General features: G+C 35.0%; 4 protein-coding genes across 5 annotated transcripts; 1 reads left to right on the top strand and 3 right to left on the bottom strand.

Annotated features, from left to right (window-relative positions):
• Nucleotides 1-267: 267 nt before the first annotated feature.
• On the bottom strand, nt 268-4,523 carry LOC111200902 (F-box/kelch-repeat protein At4g19330-like). The gene has a single exon (XM_048734783.1). The coding sequence runs from the start codon at nt 1,822-1,824 to the stop codon at nt 598-600; it is 1,227 nt and encodes a 408-aa protein (XP_048590740.1). The 5' UTR covers nt 1,825-4,523; the 3' UTR covers nt 268-597.
• A 1,794-nt stretch (nt 4,524-6,317) lies between these two features.
• LOC111200122 (decapping 5-like protein) lies at nt 6,318-10,008 on the bottom strand. The gene is made up of 3 exons (XM_022690791.2): nt 9,376-10,008; nt 7,722-7,822; nt 6,318-7,635 (listed from the first exon to the last, which is right to left on the bottom strand). Exons 1-3 carry the CDS (start codon nt 9,482-9,484, stop codon nt 7,525-7,527), a joined length of 321 nt encoding a protein of 106 aa, XP_022546512.2. The 5' UTR covers nt 9,485-10,008; the 3' UTR covers nt 6,318-7,524.
• Nucleotides 10,009-11,200: 1,192 nt separating this feature from the next.
• LOC111200901 lies at nt 11,201-12,427 on the bottom strand. The gene is made up of 4 exons (XM_048735429.1): nt 12,253-12,427; nt 12,040-12,146; nt 11,607-11,948; nt 11,201-11,440 (listed from the first exon to the last, which is right to left on the bottom strand). The coding sequence occupies exons 1-4, from the start codon at nt 12,425-12,427 to the stop codon at nt 11,201-11,203; spliced, it is 864 nt and encodes a 287-aa protein (XP_048591386.1).
• Nucleotides 12,428-12,696: 269 nt separating this feature from the next.
• On the top strand, nt 12,697-14,560 carry LOC111210435. Of its 2 annotated transcripts, XM_022710827.2 has the most exons (8): nt 12,699-12,883; nt 13,207-13,275; nt 13,375-13,404; nt 13,527-13,559; nt 13,756-13,826; nt 13,933-14,014; nt 14,116-14,208; nt 14,297-14,560. In XM_022710827.2, exons 1-8 carry the CDS (start codon nt 12,776-12,778, stop codon nt 14,351-14,353), a joined length of 543 nt encoding a protein of 180 aa, XP_022566548.2. In that variant the 5' UTR covers nt 12,699-12,775; the 3' UTR covers nt 14,354-14,560. The 2 variants fall into 2 exon arrangements, with proteins under 2 accessions (XP_022566552.2, XP_022566548.2); XM_022710831.2 differs by lacking the exon at nt 13,375-13,404 and having other exon boundaries at nt 12,697-12,883.
• The last annotated feature ends 774 nt before the right edge of the window (nt 14,561-15,334 follow it).

The raw sequence follows: 15,334 nt of genomic DNA, 5'->3' as shown, positions 1-15,334 counted from the left end.
TAAATCAATTTTAAATTATTATTTTGATTTGAATATATATATCAAGTAACATAGACACATTATTTTTTTTCCTAACTTACTGCTATCCATGTTTCCAAACATTACTATTTTTTTTAAGTAGTATCCAGATTGCCAAACAATCTGAATGTGTACTTTAACTTTAATAATATAGATGAGATTCTTGTTTTCTCAAATCACGAGTAAATTAATAATTGAATTAATTTTAATAGTTTGTCCAGTAGAAGCGGCCGGACCCAAACCTGTGTTCTTGCCGGTATCCGAATTTTCCTGCTGGTACCAAATTTATTTCATATGGTTCTGTCTTTTTTTTCTTTTTCTGAGAAACTATTTGATATGGTTCATGTATTTATGACTTGTCCGAATATCATTTATACATTCCATTGGTATATTTTAAGTTCAATATATGTATATACCTGAACTGTTGTAAAAGATCTGACCACAAAAAAAAAGAAAAGAAAAAAAAAAACAGTACATGAACTGTTGTAAAAAAAATCTAAGTTAAAAAGAGTACAAAAACCAAAAAAAAACAGCATATCTTTAATTAATAAGAGCCCCTAAGCAAAAGCATATTGTCGATCATTGAATTAGCTCCACACAGCGCAAAAGTGTTTGTGACCAAGGGACTCTAAGCACAAGATCAACCCATTCAATCTGACCCCAAATTTCATCATCATGACGTCTTTCAAGCAAAACCACAGCACACCAAATTTCAGAAAAGAAAACTTCAGATGGTGGTAGGCTAAGAGGAAAATCATCTAACATTTCTGTCAAACCAACCCAAAAGATAACGAGTTTTCTACCATAACTAACTATTTCCATTCCATATCCTCTTCTAAAATGCACATCAAGCTCCGTCAAACCTTTGACCAATCTCCATTCTTGACAATACTCTGTGTCATGCCACCAGTGTAAGCCATCATCAGCATAACTGTACCAAGTATTCTCTACCTTACATTCACTCTCCCCAATGTTTTCATCAACAACTTCCCACCTATTTTCTTCTATAAGGTAAGCAAAGTTCTTTTCATTGGTCCTCAAGTAAATTCTATCTGAGTGGGGGTCGAGATTTTTAATGGAAGAGAACCGGAGCCTAGTGCCAGGATCCGGTAAAGGTTCCCATGTTTGAGTTTTTGGGTCGAAAACCTCAGCCCAACACTCAGATTCACCTGATTCACATCCTCCAATTACATATATTTTCCCATTGACGGAGCATGTAAAGGCATTCTTACGAGCAACCATCATGCTAGGGGCTTCACGCCATTTACCTATCTCCTTACAGACCCGCACTGTGGTAGAGGACGATGGATTTAGTCCGCCACCTATTGCATATATATCTGAACCAGCCATTTCATAGAGCTTTGGTAAGTAGGTAGAATAAGAAGACGGAACTGGTACCAGCAAATTTCTGGTAGTTTTGTCTTCGCTCACGCAACATGCTAGGGTTTGATGCTGGTCAGGGTCTGTCCAGAAACCGACCCATCTATCGTTACACGGATGCGTTAGGGTTTGATGATCATCAGGTTTTATCCACAGACTGAACCATCTGTGGTTACACGGATGGATGTGCGATTGTAGGCAGACAAAAACACGATTTTCTCTTGTTTCATGGCGGGATCGCGCATGCTTGAGGTCCTTCGAGGGTATGAGCGCGTGGAAGCTCTTGCTGACAGAAGAGAGTTTAGGGTAATGCGATGTCGATATGCGAGCCAATATACTCAAAACGATGTCCTCTGGTAGTGATGAAAACGACGTCCGAGATGGTTGCGGCGGAGCAGACAGGATTGACTCCTTTGGTAGTTCCATATTAATATATTAGAGTATGCAATTAACTAGATGTTATTCTTTTGAATAACCCCTTATGTTTTTCTCAATTGAATACGGATGAAATCATGTGTTTATGGCATATACATGTATATATAGCCTGTTAATATCTCCTATATTAAATAGAAATCCTAAACACGTTTAGAATTTTGTTTTCCTATATTAAATATAACACGTTTAGAATTTTGTTTTCATACATAATAGCATCTTTATCCCTAAACCCCATTAAGGGTTTCTTATTTATTTTTTATTTTTTTCTGATTTAAAAAAAAAGCACATCAATTGCGGACCGCCACATGTCGGTGAGATCCACGAACAGTGCAAAAAATACACAACACACGTCTCTTATTTTGCATACATAACATACCGTTTTCTTCTGAACTGTGGGCCCTCCCCTCTAAGAAACGCTCAAAAGTGAGCGATAAAGATGCTCTAAATGTATTCGCTTGACTTTTTGGTCCGTAAGTCGGATATGTATTATATCAATCTCTTTAGGGCAATTGTCTTAAGTAACTTTTTAAAAAAAAAATTATCACAAAAATATCACTCAAGAAAGAAAATGACCAAAATATCATATTTTATTTTAATATTTTTGATATTTATTTTTTATTTTTTAAAATTTGAAACCATATCACCAAAACACCATCCCATAAAATAAAAATGCTGATTTTAAAGAATTTCCCATCTCTCTTTATCTAATTACTATATTAAATAGAAACTAGATTTTGATCCGCGCTTGGAAAGCGCAGATTTTTTGGATTATATTATAATACAAAGTCTTATAATATCGAAAATATAATTTTTAACAGTTATATAATCTATGAATTAGTTTATTTGATATTTTATATGTACACATTTACGTAAATTTCTTTTAGCCATGAGAATTATATCCAGATAAAAAAACAAACCGAGCCGACCTAGAAATATAGGTTTCGTTCAGGTCCAGAAAATATAACCTATTGGGGTTTTTTATTGGACCCTTTGAGTCCGGATCCTACCCTAGACCCGATCATAAATATGTTATGTTTATTAGGTATATTTGGATATTTTGAATATGTTTCCAGCATTATGGATATTTTTTTTAGGTTTTTGGTTTACGATTATAGTTTTTGATTTCAGGTAAATTTTCAAATTAAAAAAAAATTGGTATTTTCAGTTCAGTGACACATTTTGAATTAGATTATGAACTTTTAGGTATTTGAATTTTTTTTGGTATTTGTTTGGAGTTTCAAGTAATTTTCGTGTTTCAGATATTTTTCAGATTTTTTAGATATTTCAAATTTTCTTAGGATCCTAAATATCCGAACAGGTGTGGACCCATTACGTCTATATCGGGTCCAACAATCTTTTGATATAGATTTTTAATGTTATTGTACAAAAACATGATTGATGAAATATTTTTAGAAAACTCATTTTTAAATATGAAAATATCTATCAAACTATAGACGGTTGAAAGTTTAGTATATAATATGAGATTTTAATAGGAAAGTTTATATATGATATGATTACGTTATTATAAAGGAAAGAGGAAGCTAGAATGTACACATATATGTGGTGTAATTTCTCTTGGTTTAAATTATATATTATATGATAAAAGTGATAATATAAAACATTAGTTTTAATTCTTTTATGATTAAAAGCCAAAATGGTAAATATAGTAATAGTAATGATTAAAATTTAGGAGTGATATTTGAATAAATAAAAGAATTGAATAAATTATTGTTTGAGAAATATATGGTAACATATTGTTAGTCTAAGTTTAAGGTAAGACCAAAAAAATAATAAGTTAAATGAAATGGTTCAAACAACTTTTATATGTAGATTTCTTAAGACTCCTTCCCTTTTAATAGTATTGATCCTAAACACGTTTAGAATTTTGTTTTCATACATAATAGCATCTTTATCCCTAAACCCCATTAAGGGTTTCTTATTTATTTTTTATTTTTTTTGATTTAAAAAAAAATTTAAAAAGTACACCAATCACGGGCCGCCACGTGTCGCTGAGGTCCGCGAACAGTGCAAAAAATACACAACACACGTTTCTTATTTTGCACACATAACATACCGTTTTCTTCTGAACTGTGGGCCCTACTCTCTAAGAGACGCTCAAAAGTGAGCGATAAAGATGTTCTAAATGTATTCGCTTGACTTTTTGGTCCGTAAGTCTAATATGTATTATATCAATCTCTTTAGGGCAATTGTCCTAAATAACTTTTTTTAAAGTTTTTATCACAAAAATATCACTTAAGAAAAAAAATGACCAAAATAACATATTTTATTTTAATATTTTTAATATTTATTTTTTATTTTTTAAAATTTGAAACCATATCACCAAAACATCACCTCATAAAGTGAAAATGGTTATTTTAAGGAATTTCTCATTTCTCTTTATCTAATTACTTTTTATTTCGATAGAAAATGGTAAATTTATCTAATGACTATTTCAACCTTTTTCTTTCTTAGAGCACTCCCATCAGCAAATTCCACCAGTCTCGATTCCCAATATGCACTTTTGATTATTTTAATTTTTTTCGTTTGACTTTAAAAAAAAAAGTTAGTAGCCGAACCATTTGTGGGCCGTCATGTGGCGTAGAGCCCGTGGAACAGTGTTGATACGGGTTCATAGTGGGGAGCTTTTGTGATACAGATTCATAATAAAGGGCTTTTTATATATATTTTTTTTTTTGGGGAACTGTGTGAACCCCCACTCTTGATACTCCAAAGCAGATGCTCTTAGAGCATCATTAACCCTATAACCCTTAAGGATTTCTTCAATTTTTTTTGTTTTTGCTTCTGATTATTAAAAAAAAAAATTAAAATTGCACCAATCGCAGACCGCCACGTGTCGGTGGGACCCGCGAACAATGCAGAAATCCCACCAAAGCAGATCCTTATCTCAGACTTTCTGTTAAAATAAATTTGATGGGGGTCCACACACTAGTTTTGGTAAAGAAACCCCATTAACAAACCCCAATAATCATGGCGCCAAGAACCAAGCGGAAACAATAGTTACTTGCAAAGAAGAAAGCAAATTGCTCCTGGCGCCAAGAACCAAGCGGAAACTAAGACGACACTGGGATGGAGCAACTTGACCACGAGCTGTCAACGAGAGCAGGTAACGAGACCCAAAACAGAGGAGCTACTGCCTCTTTGAGTCGAGAAGAACAGAGAGGACGAGGAATGAGTAAACGAAAGGGAGAGCAGACTTAAAGCCTAGAAACGTCAGATGCATAGACGCAACCAACACCTGAAGACCTCTCACCTACACGCACTGAGACCGGAGAACAAGAACCTGACACACGACGGCTTCAGGGAACCGAGCACGCCTTGAAACAGAAGAGAACCACCGGAGTTAGGGTTGTCCTCAAGCAGAGAGAGCGTTTTTTTTCTTCATAATGAATCTTTTAAACGGTCCCGATTCACTTTTATTAATTATTATCTTTGTAAAAGATGCAACGTGAGAACAAAAGTGGAGGCCTTTGAATGATGTTAAATAAAATAATAACTACATACTTCTAAGTAATTATTCAAGCTCATTAATCTCATAAGCAGATAAGACTCTGTTTTGGGTTTAAATTAAGTTATACAATGAACAAAATTCCGATTATTTTTTTTTAATTTTAATAAGAGAAAAAGACTAGGATAGCACTAAACCAAGTTTTTGTTCCCAAAGTAGCACTCAAGGCTCAAAGTCACAAAAATAGGTTTTATTAAAGAGGTAAATATACACTTATACCCTTTGGGTTAATTAATCCAAACCTTATGGTTTAGAGTTAAGGGGTAGGGTTTTGGAATTAGGGTTTAAAATTTTATAAAAAATAAATACTAAAATAAAAAATAAAAATTTTAAAAACAGTTTCAAAAAGTATTTTTAAATTATAAAAAGAAAATTTGAAAAAAAAAATAAAAAAAATTTCAAAAAAAAAATTTCAAAAAAACAATTTCAAAAAAAAATTATAAAAATTTCGAATCTGAAAACACATAATCTGAAACTATTAAAAAAATTCTTTTTTTTTTATTTATTTATTTTTATTTATTTTGTTTGTTTATTTAATTTTAAACCAAGGGTATTAGAGATATTTTACCCTTTAATGAATGTCATTTTTGTGACTTTCTCCTTCTAGTGCTATTTTTGAGACATAAACTTCAAAATGTGCTATTATTGACAATTGCCCTTTTAATAACCCAATACTTAACTAACAAATAACAAAAATATAATAAAAACAACCACACGTAATTTAATAGTGCAGGTCTTAAAGCCTAGACGAATAAACATGTTATTTACACCGTGTGTTTAAAAAAAAAACTTTGACTGACTTTGTTTTGCCTACAAATAAAACCAAAAATTCTAGTTATATATTTATTTTTAAAAAACTTTCGCTGACTTTTTTTTTGACATAACTTTGACTGATTAATTCGAAGGAGATAAAAGTATATATATACATAAAAAAAAACATTAACACATATATCATAGATTATGGCTAATGAGTGAAGCATTCAGTCTGATGGTGATGATTATAGTCAGGTCTTGCGCCCAAAGGTGAAGTAGTGTTGGTCCGATGTTCCAATCTGATTTTAAGGAGACTAATACTAGGCATTTTTGAATAATCATGGCTAGATAACCGAAGGATGGTAACCCATTTCTGGTTAGATTGTATTCTCTTGTCCGTGTTTTTAGAATTTAATGGTTTGGCTATCTTAATCTGGCCTAGTCTCTTGGTTTGGGGTTGACTTTGTCAGTTGCAGAATTTTCTTTGGGTTGTGGTGGGTGCCGTGATCTTTCTTCGGTTTGGGTTGTATTGCTTATCTGGGTAATGGGATTCGATCGTCGAAGCTTGGTTGTGTGGAGGTTTGCTGTGGGCTTCTAGGTGTAGAGTGAACGCCAGAGAATGCGTTCATGCCGTATCCGAGAGTTGTATGGGTCGTGAAGCGATCTCTCTCGTCGGGTTGCGAAGTCTTGGTTCTTGGTTACGAGTGGGGATGGTATCGTTTGGCAGGCCATAGGCGGCAGCGATAGATCCAGTGTGAGAAGACGTGGAGTCTTGGGTTCTACAAGTGGATGATATCTTATGGCGTGCCGTGGGCAGCATTGATATATCCAGATCATTGGTTTCTGCTACTTCAAAGGTGTTCTGCACTGGTTGGTCTTATGTTCCTCTGTAGTTGTTTGTAGTTTGCTATTTCTTAGTGTGGTTTCTAGTTTCTTTGCCTTGTTTAAGTTGTGATCGAAAGTTGCCCCGGTGTGGGTTCTAGCTGCCTGTTCTGTGGGCTCTTGTTTCTGGGGATGTCTTTTATCCGCCAGCTTATGTATGAACTACCGTATTTCAGTTATGAATGAATTTTAATTTGGGAACAAAAAAAAAAAAAAATCATAGATTATAAACAGCTGCGCTATGTATCATTTGAGTGGCTTCTTATATCCAGTAATACAATGCATTCGGTATAATAGATTGTTCCTTGCAAAGAATCTAAAAAGATTCAGCTAAAACAGTCAAGCATGCATACACATAAACATAAAAAATCACAAACCTAGATTTAGACCAAAAAAACTCGACACACGAAATATAGAAAAGCTTTAATCTGTGAGAATAAAGAACTTTGATAACTTTGGTTAGAGTTACAAAGTTCAAAAGGTGTTTAATATCCTCAACGAATTAATTAAAACCCTAGTTCTTCTCCCCCTTAACGATCTCGGAGAAGGAAGGTCCATCCACCGTGTTCCTTGCTCCAGTCCTGCGCTGAGAAAGAGATGGGAAGTTTCTCCTGAGGTGAAAGCAAAATGATCTCCATGTCCTGAAACATGAAACAGAGAGTCGTAAATCAAATCTGAGTTCGTACGTTGTTCTTGTTCTTTGGATCGATGTCTCCAAGAAACGAACCTTGATCTGACGTGATCCTAGTGTTGTGCATCCACCCTTGAATAATGATGGTGGGATCTGAGCTCCGCGAAGCTTTCTTCCTTCACTTCCGAAGTTCCTTGCTGAACAAGCAATAAAACAAGATAATGGGCCTGTTTGTTTCTCCATTTGGATGGATCATCCGGATGAAGATGAGAGTTTTGTTTGTTTAGGCACTAAAAGTGCAATTCATTCAAATGGATCATCCCGATGACTTTTGGAAATTTAGGCTTAATTTTAAAGTTCATTCAGCTGAACCAATTTGGATCATTTGAATGGAGATGGTTCATTCAAAATGGTATAAAGTCTATTATGCCCCTAATGTAATTCACAAATTACAAAAAAATGTTTTCACGCCAACACCCCAAAATACATTTTCCGCCAAAACACAAAAAACATGTTTTTCCGCCAAAGTCGCAAAACGAGTTTTCCCGCCAAAATTGCAAAAACGTACTTTCCCGCCAAAATTGCAAAAACGTACTTTCCCACCAAAACCAAAAAAAACGTGTTTTCCCGTCAAAACCAAAAAACGTGTTTTCTCGCCAAAACCGAAAATTTGTATTTTCTGGCCAAAACCGAAAAATCTCATTTTCCCGCGAAAACCGTAAAAATGTGTTCCCGCCGAAAATGTGTTTTCCCGCCAAAATCGCAAAAAAAACGCATTTTCCGCCAAAATCGCAAAAACGCGTTTTCCCACTAAAAACGCAAAAACGCGTTTTCTCGCCAAAACCGCAAAAACTTGCTTTCCCGCCAAAACAGCAAAAGCACGTTTTCCCGCCAAAACAGCAAAAGCGCGTTTTCCCGCCAAAACAGCAAAAACGCGTTTTCCCACCAAAATCGCAAAAATGCGTTTTCCCGCCAAAAACATGTTTCCCGCCAAAACCGCAAAAACGCGTTTTCCCGCCAAAACCGTAAAAACGCGTTTTCCAGCCAAAACTGCAAAAATGCGTTTCCGCCAAAATCGCAAAAACGTGGTTCCCTCCAAAACCGCAAAAACGCGTTTCCCGACAAAACCGCAAAAACTCGTTTTCCAGCCAAAATCGCAAAAACGTGGTTCCCTCCAAAACCGCAAAAACGCGTTTCCCGACAAAACCGCAAAAACCTGTTTTCTCGCCAAAACTGAAAATTTGTATTTTCCCGCCAAAACCAAAAAATCTCGTTTTCCCGCCAGAACCGAATAATCTTGTTTTCCGTTAAAACCGAAAAATCTTGTTTTCCCGCCCAAACCGCAAAAAAAGAAAACTCGTTAATTTTGAAATAATTCTAATGTAAATATATTAAATTAAATAATTAAATATAATATAGTTAAAATTAATATCAAACATATGATTAAATCAACATAAGGGTATTTTGATAATTTGTTTGCTAAACTCATTTGAATGGAAATGAAAATAAAGAAACAAACATAAGATCCATTTAGATGATTCATCTAGATGAGCTATGTGGATGGACAAACAAACAATCACAAAAATCTGAATGGATCATTTGAATAGATCATACAAATGAATCATTTGAATGGAAATGACAAATGGTGAAACAAACGGCCCCAATATCGTTGGATGATGAGCGAAGAAGAAGAAGAGTTTCAAGAAAAATGCATAGATCATTAAAAAAAAGCAAGCATGTGAATATTTACCGTTCTTGACAACGATTCTCTGGTTCGGGAGATCAACCTCACCAAGGATTCCTTCAATCCTTGCTTCATCGGTGCGGATAATACTAACGAAGCTGCCGATCTCTTCCATGGTCAGAGCCTTTGAGGTGAGTGGAGACGATGAGTCGCGTTCGTGATTCTTTCTCCACGTACGTTCTCTACTTCTCTCTCGCTCTCTCTCGATCGAAAAGTTTGTTTGTATCTTCTTTTTAAAGATTCAGGTATTTATAGAGAGAGAGCGAGAGAGTGGGGAAGAGGTTAACGGTGGGCTTTTCGTTGGGATAATAAATAGTTTTGTTTAGCTCCGTTAGTTTCATTTGATGTATGTTATGCATATTTTGACAAACGGAGTGAGTGATAACCGCCAAAGGTGTTTACTTGATGAGAAATATCTCTGAGCTTTGATGTTTCTGTTTTGTATGTATATGTACCCATTATTAAGCCTCCTCCTCCTACAAGCTCAGTCTCTGCTCCATCACCTGACTCTGTGTTTGGTGCACAATCAGGATCCTCTTCTCAGCAATCTGCTGACGCTGCTGTTACTGGTTCGTCTCAATAGAAACCTTTGTTATTCGATTTTTTTGCTTGTGTTATTTAATTAAGACCACCCCAGTGTATCGACAGTTTTTTTGGCGGTCATACATGTATGAGATGATCTTCTCAGTTGTCGTACATGTGTGCTCTAAGTAAGCAAAACACACACACACACATACATGAGATCTATACACTCTCACTATAGTTTTGTATAAACATACATTTGATGATGCAACAAAAACAAAAAGTGGTCTCTGCAGCTGTATTGGTGTTTGATTCTGTAAACCAAGATCAATTGGTTCTCTTTATTGACTTTTCTGTGAGAATGCGATGAATTTTTCTTAACCAGAACTGGAGAACATACGAAGAGAATCAGATTTTGTTCCTTGTAGCAGTTAAAACCAAAGCTAACATGACTCCTCTTGATCTTAGTCTGACCTTACCGTGGATCCATGGACAGTGATCTGCAGTCTTCTGTTAGACTCATCATTGATTAATGCTGCTTCAGATACCTGATAGTTTCATGTCAAATGTCATTCATTCCTTTTGTGCGGGTAACATATATAGTATTAGAGATATGTTGGACCGGAAGATGTGTATCTTACGGACCAAGACTGTAAAGTCCGTGAAACCCATGAAGACCCTCAAGACTAAAAGGAAAGACTTGAAGAACAAGTTACTCTCAAGATATTCTAGCATATTTACATTAAGTGTTTAAGAAAGTTAGCATTATCTAATGTTAACATTATGTTAATGTTACCACTATATATATGCATATTGTATTCTCTTATTAAACACAACGCAATAATATACCTATTCTATTATACTTTACTTGGTATCTCAAAACCTTATTGATCAGTTATCCTTTCTTCACTGCACCACACACTATCAGCCATCGACTATGATTTACTTAATGAGGAACAGAGAGTTATGTGGGTTCATTGTGTATATGTGCAGTCGTTTCGTCTTTATATCAAACTCTTTCTCTTTATTCAGTTGATAGTGCTAATAAAGATAAAGAATAGTACTAATGAAACCAAACAAGTACTAAGGGAACTATAGTTGACTTTTTCAGATTTTTGTCAAAGCCTGAAAAGGGAATAGAGAAAACAAAATACATAAGTAGACAATATTTAAAGATTGTACATATTATTGAAGAACTTTTAGTGTTTTCTACAGGAAAGCAAAAAAATAAAACAAGATTCTCATCTAGAAAATACAAAGTACCAAAAGTTAAGTTCATGAGACAAAAAACACACATAAAACATGAATTTTACACAAATCCCAAATCTGCCAGTTCACAACTAGAGGGAAGATGCGGCAAGGGTCGTTCAATAGGGCCAAACGGATTGCAAGGTCTCCCGATAGGATCAAACGGACTTCGTGAGATCACGTAAGAAGATCCATCAATAGTATTAACATCGTCTAGGTTGTTGTTTTCTTGTGGACCACCCCATAGCTCATACTGCTTGAAGTTGTTAGTCAATTCCTCTAAATCCAATCCTTCATCGATCTAGAACAAAAAGAAAAGACAAGATTAGTTTTTTTATGGGTGCTTAAGGTATACAAAACAAACAACTACGATGGTTTTTTGAGTTAAAGTGACATGATGTAATAAAAGTGAGAATGTAATACCGGCGGATAAGAAATTGGAATAGGCCCAAAATTGGCAAAGAAACTTTGAGGAGCAAACACGAGCTCGGAGGAGGCAGCGTATGTAGGAGGAGCTTGATGATTAATGTGTTCACCACAAGGCATATACCAAGGATCACATAAATCTGAACCAGAATATTGTGGTAGAGCAATTTGTAATACTTCACTGGGTGATCCATTAACTGAGGAAGCATCAGAATGTGGAGTATCTTCTGACGTCTCTTCGCACCGTTATGATTGCATGATGAGAAGATAAACGGGAGTGGTGGGCTTGTGGCATGAGAAGAACGTTTACTGAGTGTGGCTTCTCTTGCTAAACAACCGTAACCGTAATGCTTAAAGCTCGAAGGAAGCGTAACTATTATTTTCTACAAAAAAAATAATGAAGGGGCACATAAAATGAAAAAGGAAAGTTTGAGGTTAAGGAAAAGATATCAAATTAGAATGAAACTGATATACATTAACACACATTAAAAAAGACATATATATCTTAATCTGAGTCTTCTTGAAAACAACGTAAGGTGGAACTCCGTTGTCATTCTTGTTATCCGTACCATAACATATCACTGCACAAAAACCATTCAAAATCAAAACTAGTATATGATAAAAACACTAAATAAAAAAAAGGGTCAAATAGTTAGGATCTTGGAGGGTTCTGGGTCCAATCCATACCGTTTTGAAGACCTAGAGCTAAACCGTGGGGATTCAGATGACGGAGAAAGCTTCTGTAGCTAGAAGCCAGATTGATAAAGCTTCCTATGCATGATTCAGGATTTTGATAGTGTGGAGGTAAAGAAGATGATGATGATGACAAAGCCAATGCATACTGCGAACTCTCAGTCTCCATCAGGAACGTAGTCTGACTAATTAGGGTTCTTATACTCTCTAAATTTTCGTTCTATGCTGAGGCTTATAAAGGAGTTAGGAAAAGAAGAAACCTTGTTTCACAAGGAAAAGGAAATACAAACCTGTAAGCTGATTGTACACCGTTGATGTTGCTTCAATGTTGGGCCTAAATGGGTCTTAGTATAAATATTCATGTATGATTTGATCCTTCAACTTTACACTAAATGGGCTTTATATGGGCTCCAATACTCCATGATTAATTAATTATTTTTCCCTCCTAAAATTCTAAATTCATTTCAATTTACCCAGATTTTTTCTTCAGTTACGCCTCTTTTCGTTTGGGTATACGATGGAAGAACCGGGTCATGAAACGGGTATTCCGGGTCGCAGACAATCGGATCTGAAGCAATCGTTCAGAAAAGCTGTTCGTTATCTTCTCACTGCTTGCTCCAGAGAGGTATTCTCACTCAAAAACTATTAATCGAATCTCTTTACTGAGTATACGTTCGGTCTTGTGGAGTTTTTAGGGTTCTAGAAATTGAGTCTTAGAATGTTCAGATTGAGATCGATGATTCTGTTCTTGTCTGCTCGAGACCGCGAAAGGTTTTCGAATTTGGAACTCGAACTACATCTGTATACAAAGATTATACTTTTATGATTAATATTATTTTATTCCCTTAAAAATCAGAGCTTTAATGGTTGCTGATTACTTTAAAAAAATCAAAGTTGCTTCAGTGTTTGTTGCTAATAACTCTTTTATGTGAATCAAAACCATCTCAGGATTTTCTTGAGATTTTCTCGAAATTCGATGTGGCTGAGCAAAATAGGCTTTATTGGTTGACTACTCAGGTATGTTATTACTATTTATCTAGATGAGTATATCCATATGTTTGGTGTAACACAAAATCAAAGGAGAAGCCTCTTTTTTTTTTTTAATTTTGTTTCTAGGTGATTGTGAATTTGCATCAGTCATTAGAGGTAATTCTTGGCTTTTGAAATCATTCTGCTTTTCTCTGTCTAAAGATATAAAAGAAGAAAACCATGTGATGGGTTTGTTCATGGTGCTTATCATTTAGAATCTTTTTTTGTGATTGTTACAGGGTGAGTTCGATGCACAGTGTCAAGCATTTCAGGTAACGTTATTGACAGACATCATCTCTGTAATGTTTTCAGAACTGCTTTTTCCACGTTAGAGGATTGTTGCTAGTCCCCTTTCATTTGACTAGTAGTTAGTTTTCTCCCTTGTGATCGACCAGACACTTGTGAAATAAGGGATTTGTCAAAATCCTTTGTGAGTGAAAGCATTTTGTCTCTCTTTTTTTTTTGCAGGTTGGACCAATTCTTGATAAAGTTGAGCAGATGGTCGAAGAACAGAGTTTGGATCCCTTGTGTTCAGATAAGTAGGTGTCAGTCATGCATGCCGCTTAATCCATTTTGTATTTATGGTATTATGGTACAATGCAAGTTCACAATATATTGGAAATTTCTGATATGACTTCTTCTTAGGAGCAATGTAATGGACTTAGCAAATGACTTAACAACAGCTAAGAAGAGTGAGATACAAAGATTAACAGCTTTGATTCAGAGGGTAAGTAAGTTCCAATAAGAGTGTCAGTCACAGGACACCAAACTCTTTGTTTGTTTCGCTACTTGAAAACCGATCTCTTATTGTCTTCATTCACTTACCAGGCTGAAGAACATAATCGTCAAATGGAAGCTCGGATCAGGCTGCTCAGGGAGCAACCACAAGAGGCCTCGGACACAACTAATGCAATCAAAAAGGTGTTATATCTTGTTCAAATTTTTCAAATTGTTACAACCAATTATTCTTCATTTATTAATCATCCTCAAAACGTTAAATCGTTTGCAGCTGAAAACTGGGATCACAGCCTACTTTGAAGGAAATGACAAGCTGCCTCCAATATAAGTTTCAAAACAATTGCAATGGAAAAATTGTGTAACTTTCATTCCCTGCATATAAGTTTATTAGCGTATTATCAATCTAGTCACAAGATTCGCAGCTACTTGCTACATGTGTAAACCACTTAAAAGCTAGATTAAACCGGTTTATGTATTTTGTTCTAGTTAACTGACTCAATTAAGATGAGTGATAACTTTGGTGTTTCTTAGATTATTCGAAGGTTGGAAAAGGTGTTCACAAGTTATTACGTAAACAAACATGTTGTGACACTTTAGCCGCAATCATAAGATTCGTTGGGAAATGATCATCTTGTGACTATCATATAAAATTTTTAAACGATCATCTTGTGACTTTACATCTAAGTAATTTCTAAAAATGATCAAAACCTTTTTAACGGCACTGTTGGTGTATCACTAGACATTCATAATGGATGACTGGGACTCGAATCACTCAACAAAAAACCTATTGTGATTGTGTACTATCTACCGACAATATGAGTCCATCACACACTTCACAGCGAAACTGTTTGTTTTGTGTTCTATTCTAAAGTGTTACTACTAAATGTAAGAAGCATATTATTTTCTGTGTAAGCAAGCATACTTGTTAAAAAAACAAATTTGAAAAGTGAAGAAAGCAAATTCAAAAACACACATTTAATTGAAAATATGCATGGCCGAACGACCACGGAACTAAATAGTCTATATTTTTCTCGTGAATGATTATTTATCGTATAAGATATTCACAAGTCACTAAGTCAACTAGTATACAAACAGTCTATGCCAGACTGTTTATTCTTCGTAATTAATTAACTGGTCGTCACATTTATTAATCCTGCAACAATCCACGTAATGGAGTTGATATAGTACACGTACTTAGAAATATAACAAAAAACTAATATGTTCACAAGTCAAACAGATACTCGTACGTATAAGAGCTATAGTTATAAAATTATTTATTCGAGGTCAAAGCATAATAACTGCTTCTTCA

This window comes from Brassica napus, chromosome A1, assembly GCF_020379485.1.
Source record: "Brassica napus cultivar Da-Ae chromosome A1, Da-Ae, whole genome shotgun sequence".
Lineage (NCBI taxonomy): Eukaryota > Viridiplantae > Streptophyta > Magnoliopsida > Brassicales > Brassicaceae > Brassica > Brassica napus.
This window is presented reverse-complemented; position numbering and strand designations above follow the sequence as displayed.

What these genes read in the sequence shown, in the direction of transcription:
- LOC111210435 (XM_022710827.2), top strand. Translation starts at nt 12,776, where the DNA reads ATGGAAGAACCGGGTCATGAAACGGGTATTCCGGGTCGCAGACAATCG. An exon ending in TAACAGCTTTGATTCAGAGG is followed by an intron (nt 14,015 to 14,115) that starts GTAAGTAAGTTC and finishes TTCACTTACCAG; the next exon opens with GCTGAAGAACATAATCGTCA. An exon ending in CAACTAATGCAATCAAAAAG is followed by an intron (nt 14,209 to 14,296) that starts GTGTTATATCTT and finishes AATCGTTTGCAG; the next exon opens with CTGAAAACTGGGATCACAGC.
- LOC111200901 (XM_048735429.1), bottom strand. Translation starts at nt 12,427, where the DNA reads ATGGAGACTGAGAGTTCGCAGTATGCATTGGCTTTGTCATCATCATCA. An exon ending in CTTTTTTAATGTGTGTTAAT is followed by an intron (nt 11,949 to 12,039) that starts GTATATCAGTTT and finishes TTTTTTTTGTAG; the next exon opens with AAAATAATAGTTACGCTTCC. An exon ending in GCTCGTGTTTGCTCCTCAAA is followed by an intron (nt 11,441 to 11,606) that starts GTTTCTTTGCCA and finishes TTTTTGTTCTAG; the next exon opens with ATCGATGAAGGATTGGATTT.
- LOC111200122 (XM_022690791.2), bottom strand. Translation starts at nt 9,484, where the DNA reads ATGGAAGAGATCGGCAGCTTCGTTAGTATTATCCGCACCGATGAAGCA. An exon ending in GAGAATCGTTGTCAAGAACG is followed by an intron (nt 7,823 to 9,375) that starts GTAAATATTCAC and finishes TTGCTTGTTCAG; the next exon opens with CAAGGAACTTCGGAAGTGAA. An exon ending in TAGGATCACGTCAGATCAAG is followed by an intron (nt 7,636 to 7,721) that starts GTTCGTTTCTTG and finishes TTCATGTTTCAG; the next exon opens with GACATGGAGATCATTTTGCT.
- LOC111200902 (XM_048734783.1), bottom strand. Translation starts at nt 1,824, where the DNA reads ATGGAACTACCAAAGGAGTCAATCCTGTCTGCTCCGCCGCAACCATCT.